The sequence below is a fragment of the Drosophila tropicalis genome, unplaced genomic scaffold (assembly GCF_018151085.1).
Source record: "Drosophila tropicalis isolate 14030-0801.00 unplaced genomic scaffold, ASM1815108v1 contig_463, whole genome shotgun sequence".
Taxonomy (NCBI): Eukaryota; Metazoa; Arthropoda; class Insecta; order Diptera; family Drosophilidae; genus Drosophila; species Drosophila tropicalis.
In genome coordinates this window covers 3,609,328-3,619,096 of record NW_027172929.1, presented here as the reverse complement: position 1 = coordinate 3,619,096, position 9,769 = coordinate 3,609,328, and the positions used below count along the sequence as shown (strand labels likewise).

The 9,769-nt window shown below is 36.9% G+C and overlaps 1 protein-coding gene across 1 annotated transcript; it reads right to left on the bottom strand.

Moving 5' to 3' along the window:
- Positions 1-1,772: 1,772 nt before the first annotated feature.
- Positions 1,773-2,892, bottom strand: LOC137574693 (protein lifeguard 1). Its single transcript, XM_068287096.1, has 3 exons — positions 2,600-2,892; positions 2,293-2,541; positions 1,773-2,229 (listed from the first exon to the last, which is right to left on the bottom strand). Exons 1-3 carry the CDS (start codon positions 2,708-2,710, stop codon positions 1,870-1,872), a joined length of 720 nt encoding a protein of 239 aa, XP_068143197.1. The 5' UTR covers positions 2,711-2,892; the 3' UTR covers positions 1,773-1,869.
- Between the last annotated feature and the right edge of the window lie 6,877 nt (positions 2,893-9,769).

Here is a 9,769-nt window from a genome sequence, read left to right as displayed (position 1 = left end):
AAATTGTTCATTCAACTCATGGAAATTGAGAAATTGAATGGTTAATGTCCATAGTTTACTTGCAGCGTGTCACGCGTGTCATGCGTGTCATCACTAAGGCTCAGACACATTACTTATATGTACATATTATACTTATAAGAAGCGAAACAAGGTGGAACAACATATTGTGCGGCAGGCCACACGCAGCGTCAACAACAACACCTGTTTATGGTTTTTTTGGTACAACAAAAATTTACAACTGCCAGGACGAAGGATGTGCACACACACACACACACACACACGCGCCAACACATATGAGCGAGAAAGAGAGAGAAAGATAGAGAGAGCGTGAGAGTGAGCAAGATAGGGGGAAGGCCAAAAGTTTTCGTAGCCAACTAATTTTTCCTGTCAAATGCACAGACGACAACACAAGGAGACGCCACAGGACGACGCGACGACGACGACGTCGTCGTCTTGGCTGCCCAAAAAAGGAACACACAGAAAAAAAAAACCAAAGGACAAAAATGGCTAACAAAAAAATGTGTTTTTTTTTTTTTTTTGGAAGCTGAAGGTGAAATTAAATGTAAGCAGCATAAAAGGATATATACAGGATATGCGTGTGTTTACGCTTGATTATGCGTTTGCATGCAGCACAGCCAAGCCAAAAGTCAAACACCAGACAAACTTCTACCCCCAGCCCTCCGCGGTAGACAGCCACCACCGCTTACCCCTAAAAAAAAAAGGACCTTCATTCTGCTAGCCCACCTCACCACCGATGGCAAGTCTCCACCTTTTTGGCTACCTTTTTATTATTTTTGATGCGTAATATTTACATGGATGGGTTTTTGTATATGTACCCTTTAGTCCCAAGACACATGTGGTAGATGGGTATGTTGGGCAATGAATATGTGTATCGTTAAGAAACTAACGTAGGAAACTGTCTTAGTCACACGTCGGCTCTCTGTGAAAGGGATTAACTTACCTCATTTTATTGCCTTTATTTACCTTGATTCAACACTTTTCACCTCTATTTGTCGTTACTGGCCTTTATTCTGTTTCATTTTGTAACTTTAACCTCTATGGAATTAGTTCTGATTAGTTTTTTTCACCTCTATTTACCATCACTCATCTCTAGTCACCACATTCTTTTCACTTTTATTTACCTTAATTCAACACATTTCACCTTCTGTTTACCTCTATTCACCTCTATTTTTACTTAACCTCTGCTCACGTTATTCTTCACCATGATGTGTCCCTCTATTCCCCTCAATTCACCTTTTGTGATCTCAATTTACCCTACCTTTCTTCTAAACAGATAAAAATGACGGTAAATCCAATAGCTGACTTAATAATCAAGCTAGTTTCGTAGTAAGATGGGGTATCGAAAGAGTCTGCATAACTCTGACTTTAGTTGGCCTCTGATTTTTTTTGTGTGTTGGGATTTTCCTTGGGTTTGACAGCAGCAGGTGTGTGCTGTTTGTTTGCCTCGGCAAGTTGAAACATTTGATGGCATTTTATGCTGCCTGCAGATCAGCGAAAATATACAACAAAAAAAGGAACGCTGAATACAGGTGTGCGTGCCATAAAAGTTATATTAAGACTAGGGTAAGACGACGGCAACGTCGGGATGAAGAAGGCAAGAGCAGGCATTCGCAGGCATTGAAAACCACAATGCGTGTTGTAATTTGATTGCTTTCATGCCGAGTCAGTTGTTTGAATTGTTTAGATAACCCAGCACATTAAGTTTGGGCCCATAACATGGCATCCGTTATCCGTTAATTAATCGCTCATACTTGTACTTATGTATGTATGCAAGTATTTACTTCTTTTTACAAGTTATATGTAAATACAAAAAAAAAAAACATAAACTTGAAAGATTTTTTTTGGCACCTAATCATCAAGGATACCAAACAATTCCAGTAGGCACAGAAATATTTGTATAATATCGCAATAGATGGAAATTGAAGCGATCACATAATCATCCTCATCATATTGATTTGAATGCTTACCACCGATGATCATCTGTATATCAATTACAAGGATGAAGGAAAATATGATTAAGGCCGCACACACGATAATCAAATGAAATAGGCGACTAGAAAAGAAAATAAAAAATATTCCAGTGATTGCTAGGCCAAAAAGAGCCACCAAAACCAATGGCCAGCACGACGTAAAGTCACATGGGGCAAACATTGCAAATAAGGTCAGTACGATGCAAAGAAGCGCTGTAACACCGACTGCATAAAGTACCTAGAAAATGATTGTAATAATAATTATGAAACGCGTTTTTAGATTGAATTTTTAAAATGTTACCAATCGCTGTGCATAATGTACACAAATAAAGCTTATGGCTATAGATTTGGCACAGGTGAATATAATGAGAAGTATATAGTTGCATGGTGGTTTACGGAATAGAAAAACGCAATAACACATCATAATTATAATGACCATGTCAATGCAAAGGGCCACCACGGCAATCCACCAGTGCTCTTTTAACCAATCGCCCCAGCTTTCATTAAATACAAACGAGCTGGTCACAATGGCGGTAAAGCACATTTGAAACTACATAGAAAATGTAAGGAAATTAAATAGAGAACGATCATATTCGATTAATACTTACAGCCACTAGCATGCATACTTTCGAAACAAAATGTCGTCTTGTTTGCTGATCATCGAAGCCATTTTGATAGGCGATATCATTATCAGGACTGCGCGAACAGGGACAACGCATTTTAGCGGCCTTTTAATGGTGTAACAAAAATTTAATAACAGATAATATGATATATTTCTATTGGTGCGTGTGTGTGTGTGTGTGCAACTATATATAACTTATTTGAATTTTTCGGTACACACACAAAAATTGAACTTGATGTTAAAAGCAAATGAATGAAAATGTAATTTAAGTTTTGCCACCTCTCACCCTATCTCAACTATTTCTAAATACTCTATGATATGATGATTGAGAATATTAGACATAATATTTTTACTTCAGTGGGGGCTATCGCTTTAAGCATAACTTTGCTTCATTCATTTTGCCATCTTCCATCCCCATTTTGCTTCTCATCCACACATATTTTAATTTGTTAATTACTTAAGCTTTCAGACGCTAAAGCTAGATAACTGTGTGTATAAAACAGTAAATTTATATACCAAATTCATGCATATAGCTACAAAGACCAAGCAGTCGAGTAATCAGCATATAGCTACCCCACCACCCAAACCACCCTTTGTCTCCTCCACGTTTCGATGTCAGTTTGTGTGTGTGTGTGTGTGTGCATAAAAAAGTAATGCAGGCCTGAATGAGGGAGGGGTGCCCTGCCATGTGAGATGCCATAGAGATGGGCTGAGAGTGAGGGTCGAGAGGTGGTGGGACATCAGAAACATATTAGCAGGCAGTCAAGTTAAGAAACAAGCGAAGGAAATAACGCAGACTTACGCATAGTTTGTATAAATAACAGGAGCGGTTCAACTGCAAAGAGTTGAAATGTACAAACCTAAATCACAAGTTGGGAAAATGATTGATTTCGATGATATAGAAAAATGATCTGCAAGAGAAAGAAATTTGGAAAAATCTTATAAAGTAGACTTAGCCAATAATTTGTCATTTTGTAAAAAAATCTTATAAAAAACAAAAATATTTGGAAATATTGAAGGAAATAACGACCTTAAGATGGCCCACACTAGAAGGGTATATAAATTTTGGTGCAGCTGAAGATAGGTTATTCTCTTCTTGAATTCTTTTTCTAGTTGTTAATTGTTAAGAAAAAATGAACTCTTTTTCTAATCAGGAATGATTCCTTTTGTCGGGAGAGAATGGGATGGAATAGGATGTGTACAGAAATACACTACTTGGAAAGGGTGATCAGATGAGTATTAACTTATTTTTGAATCTTATTTTTAATTAAAATCGTCTGGTTATATGGTTTTATAGAGCGCAAGTCGTTTTCGAGTCATATTTTGATTATATTCGATTCTAATTAGTATAAGATCAACGAAGTTTAAGATCGACCACGATCTATGATATCTTATGAGACCTAATATCGATAGTGAGGGGGGGAGTAAATGGCAAGTGCATTGCGCTACTGTATCAATGGATACATTCGTTTCTTAGTCTCAGGCTTCTTCAGTGAAATGCACCATAAGCGCTTAATGAGTATAAATGAGCTTGATTGCATATTCCAAGGCGACCGCCTCGTATGTCTCGCTTTTGTATGCATGTGTAAATGTGTATGGGGTGTGTGTGTGTGTGTGCATGTGCATGGGCATGTATGTATGTGTGTGCTTTTTTAATAGCCTGCATATGGCGTTGTAAAAGTTTTCATTACACAAACAGCTACATCAGCAGCAGCAGCAGCAGCAGCAACATCAGCTACCAACTTATTGGCCTGACTTTTAAGCGCAGTTAACACATGCAGGCAGCCAAATTGAATACAGTTGCTCGTAAAATGCTTAAGCACCTGCAAAAAGTGCAAAAAAAAAAAAAAACACACATACACACTCAGATATTCACATAGAGGCGGAAGGACGACAAGGACCTTACACGAACGACTACACTTAACGCTAATTTGGCGTTTCATCGTCGAATGATTTTTGTCGAGAGAAAGAGAGAGAAAAAAAGTGAAAAAGTTTCCTTCAATTTGTTTTTTTTTTTAGTTATTTTTTTAGTTATTTTGTTGGGTTTTGGTTAGGCGCATAGTTATAAGCCCCCGATATATGTATGTATATACTTAGTCGTTCTCACTTTGTCTCCCTTTCTCTCTCGCTCCCCGTCTTACTGTCGCGCCTTCTCTTTTTTGCTTGTTACGTCTCAGCTCTGTTAAAATTTCATCTGCGGTTGATTTTGATTGTGAAAGGATTTGCCAAATTGCTGTTTGCAACGGTGCGGCAAAAAATCAAAGGGATTTTCCAATACCAAATACATTCATGTGGCAGAGTCGATCTCTTCAGTATGTGTTTGTATGACTATGCGTGTGTGTGTGTGTATGTGTGTGTGTGTGTGTGGTTGAGTTTTGTGGTTCCATGCCGCACAACGGCACCACCCACTGCCAACTCGTACTCCTTTTTTCTTGCCACCCATTTCAATGCGTTTAAACAACAGTTTAACAGCAGTTTGCCAGCCTTTTGTTATTGGTGAGGCTTTTGCTTTTGCCTTTTCTGCATTTTGCCAACTCTCTTCCTCTTCCTCTTCCCCTGGCTGCCTTCCTTTCTTGCTGGCTGGTTGGCTGGCTGGTTGGCATCCCTATCGTCCCTCACCCACTTTGTTAGTGCCTTCACTCGATTTATGGAAATTGTGCAATATTTTTCGGGTAGGCAAAACGATTTTTCTTTTTTGTGTTTTTTCTTTCCTTTTGTGGGGATTTTTTCTTGTCTCTTGTGTTTTTTTTTTTGTCCTTGTCTTTTCTTTATTTTTGTGCTTGCTTGAATGGGCTTTTGTTTTGTTTGATTCTTTTTTTTTTAACTCCTTCTTTTTTTCATATTGTTGCTGTCTAAATTTTAGGCTTAGCAATTCTCATATATGTGTGTGTGTGTGTGTGTGTGTGTGTAACTTATTTTATAATTTTCCAAGTGTGAAAAACTCTTGTGTTTCATTTCGTTGTTTCTTTCTTTTTTCAGGAAAATATGGTAATCGAATTGAGGTTTTATGAAAAATAATCGAATATTGTTATAAAAGAATTGGCTTAGATTGTATGCAGCTTAGATTGCCAGTTTTAACCAAGAACAATCAGCAATCAGACAGACTCAACGAGACTTTTCCAGTTACATGGCGTTTCCTTTTGAGTTAAACATAAAAAGGCAATAAGAATTCGAGACAGATCCCAATGTTGTAGAAATGTTTTGGGAATAACATTTCACGAAGAAATTCATGACTCTCTAATGAAAGATTCGGCAAACAAAATTTGGAAGATGAGCCTATTCAATGAAACTGTCGGGATTGCTGTATGCACCATGTGGATTAGTAGCCTAGTAGCCATTCAGATTACAAAACGGACAGATAATTACCAGAATGAGTTGCATGCAACGTTTTGCGGTGGCAATCTGCAATTGACCAAACTTCAGCATGTATTTTTCATTGTAGTCCTGATCGCTTTCCATGCCGCACTCGAACCTACTGCAAGGGTCATTAGAGGATACTAAGCCCCTCTATTAATAGCTGAAACAATGGCAAATTTTCAATTAACGAAGAGTATAGCCATCTCTTCCAAATCATGAGATTGATTTCTATCAATATAAAAAACTATTAGGTAATTTTCAACTTGATTAAATTATTTTTATTGTATATGTGACAAACATTTAGTTGGCTGTCTGCATTTAAGTAAACTTTATAAGACATACTTATCAGGGGCATTCGATTATTGCCTTTTCTAATATTCAATATAATTTGGAATTTGTTCCCACAAAATTGCTTGTCATATTGGCTAATTTAATTGTTTTGCTTTTGGCGCATGGATATGGAAATTCCTTTGCTTTGGCATTTCTAAAAATTTATTTTATGCAATCTCTATTTAATTTCTCATTATTTTAATGTAGATTCTACAAGCAGCAGCAGAGAGAGAGAGAGGGAGTGACGGAATAGTGTGTGTGTTTTTTTTTATCATCTCCTATTATTTGGCCAGCATGGCGTATACTTAATAAGCTGCATTTCTCTCTGTCACCCTTGCTGCCTGTCTCACTCTCTCTCTATCTCTATCTAGCTCTAGTGCTCCAGCTCTCCTCTTTCTCTCATCATTCTCTTGCTCTTTGTTGTTTTGCACTTTATTAAATATGCTTTTAGTTTGGCTCTAGTAAGAGCCATAGAGAGGGAGAGAGAGAGATAGAGACAAAGTGGAAGAGCAAGAGAGATTCCCTTTCCCCTTTTCCTCTGTACACGCCCATTTTGTGCTGCCAAAGGCAGTTTTTAGTTATTAATTTTTAATGCGCCCGCATTTTATTATAATTATTATGCCAGGGCTTGAACCAAAAGCACGAGAAAAAGTCAGCTCTAGAAATATTTGCCAGTCTAAGTTATTTATTTGGCCTTTGGCAAAAATAAAACTACAACAACATCAACAAAAAACAGCAAGTTATTGGCTGGTAACACATTATACCCAGGATTCATGAATAAAAGTAATGTTTACTAACTTTTACGAGATGCCTGTTCGTTTGTATAATACAGAAAATATTCATTTAGGATATCCTGAAGACGTTCAATATCAACTACTTTATTTATTCTTTTCATTATACTTTCATAGCTTTCGCGGTCTTTCACTCCAAAGAAGAGAGATATGTAAGTGGCAATAATATTTGCAGATATTGGTTAAATAATTTTTCAAAAATTCAACTATTTTGATCGATTATGTTTAACGGATCACTCAGTTTCAGAGCATTCAACAATTTTTCTACACAATTTCCTCTTTTTGCTTTATGCTTGTTTTTTTTTTTTATATACATATTTTTTTCTCTCATCGTTTTCGTATGCCCAGCGGCCTCGAAAAGTCAAAGACGTTATTAATTTAAGCAGTCAGGAAGGGGTGAGGCGGTGTGCTATAGAAGAGCAGCTGCTTTCATTTAACTTTGTCCGGTTTTTTTTTTGCTTTATTTTCCTTTTTTTTTTTTTTTTTTTGGTATTCTTTCGTTCATTTCTGTTGCTACTTTATACACAGAGTTGCACCATTAGTTGGACCATTGAGCGCTTTGTGTTGGCTTTCAATAAAAATTTCCATTAAAATGGCCTTCACTTTGCCTCCTCGCATAAAATGCGTATGCATATTGGCCAACTTGCAACTTGCAACTTGCGGCTGCCGTTTGCCGCCTGCCATTGGCGCTGCCTCGGCATTTTAGGTTTTTGGTAACTCTGGGCAGTAAATTTTAACTACTGGCAAGCTTTTGGCCCTCCTTCTCCATTACCATCACCATCACCATCGCCATCGACATCTCTCTGACTCCACGTACTCTAACCCGCAGTTAGACAGATAAATGGCGGCTAGTTTTGCGTTTGCATGGCTAATGGAAATTTGCATTCAGTTGGCGGTATTGGGCACCAAATGCCCTAAGAAAAAAAAATGGAAAGAAATAATAAAAAGACCAGGACAGGCTCAACGATCAGTGAGTGGCCTGTATTATGGCCATTTCTTTCTATCGATTGTAGAATTGTGTTCGAATAGATATCATTTTGATATATTTTATAAATATTTTCGACGAATACCATAAAAAGTTTTTGTAAAAGTTTTTTTCAGGAAAAGTTAATATTATTGATCTTGTATTTCAATGGTTTATTCCAAATCTTAAGCTCTATTTATGTACATATATTTCGAAGACTAGAGAAGAAGTCCTATTGTCCCTCAAGCAACTAGTTGACTTTTACTTTACAGAATTATAGGATTCCATTCTAATATCTAAAATTATCGATTTCTTGTGGTCTATCTTTGCAAGCATTGCATTCGGAAATAATGTTTTTTATTCCAGTGAGAATATGAAATTTTAATTGATTTGTAGGGTTTTCTATAGTTCGTCTAAGCTGAATGTGTGAAAATATTGTTCATATTTTTCATTTCGAGTGGCTACATTTTGGCAGTTGCCAGGCGAAAACGATGCGATATTGACTGTTGTGTGTATCTGGCCATGTTTCTACGTGTGTGCGTGTGTGTGTGTGTGTGTATAAATCTTAATTATGTACAATGCACATTTTCTAATTGACTGCATACACACATAAACACACTCAAACACAGACACGTACACACACACACACACACACACAGAAGCACCTAGCCTAGTGTCAATTATGTAAGAAAAGTAAACGAATTGAAAATTGTTTCTCTTCTGTGCTGTCTGCTGGTCGCGTAATTTGTTTACCCCCTACTGAAGGAGTATTGAAAGTATTTACTATCCCTCTCTCTTTCTCTCTCTCTATCGTTCACTTTACTATTGCTGTCCCTGTTGCGTGTGTGTAAAATGTCCAGCCGACTGTTAAATTTACTATTATACGGGCTATTATCCTGGCCGGGCATCCATTAAGGGTACAACTTGGCTTGGCCATAGGCAAATTTCATATTGGTAGTGGAGGGGGCGTGGCTGGCGTAAAGTTTATGCGCACATATGAGCTTTTAATTGCAATTTAATGGCTGGTCATTTATTATCTAGCGGCGACGACGACAACAACTACAGTAGCAACAACAGCAGTAACAACAACAGCAACAACAACAACAACAACATCACCAAACAGCAACGGCAACACTAACAAGGACAAAGAGCTCCAAAAAGGATTGCTTCCTCTCTTTTTGCACCCGAAAAGGCTTGCAATTTTTTTGTTTTTTTTTTTGCAAGTGCAACTTTTGCCTATACTTTATTTTTTGGTCAACTGTAAAAGTTGTTTAATTTTTTGTTGTGTTCTTTTTTTTTTTTTGTCTTTTCAATTTTCGGTTTCCGTTTGGCTGGCAAATGGAATGCATTTAGTTGCCCTCAAATGTATGCTACACTTTTTATGTATGGGCATACGGAAAAAAAATTGTCTAGTGTCTGAAATTTGAAATTCAAAAAGGAGTAAATACAGGGTGTTTATTACACGTCAAATCAACATCAATTTTAATATGTTAAAGTTATTTTTTTTTACTAAAAGACAAAATTTTAGCTTTCTTTTTAATATTTTGTATTCCATCAAACCAATCACTTAGAAATTCTATAGGGAAGGAACCAATTAGTTTATGTATTATCTGTGAATAATAGTTAATTTGGGGGTTTCTTGCCAAAATACGTCAAAGCAAATATGAAAACTTTCTATTGACAATGTTGCTTGTAAATTTTCCATTTTCCGCAT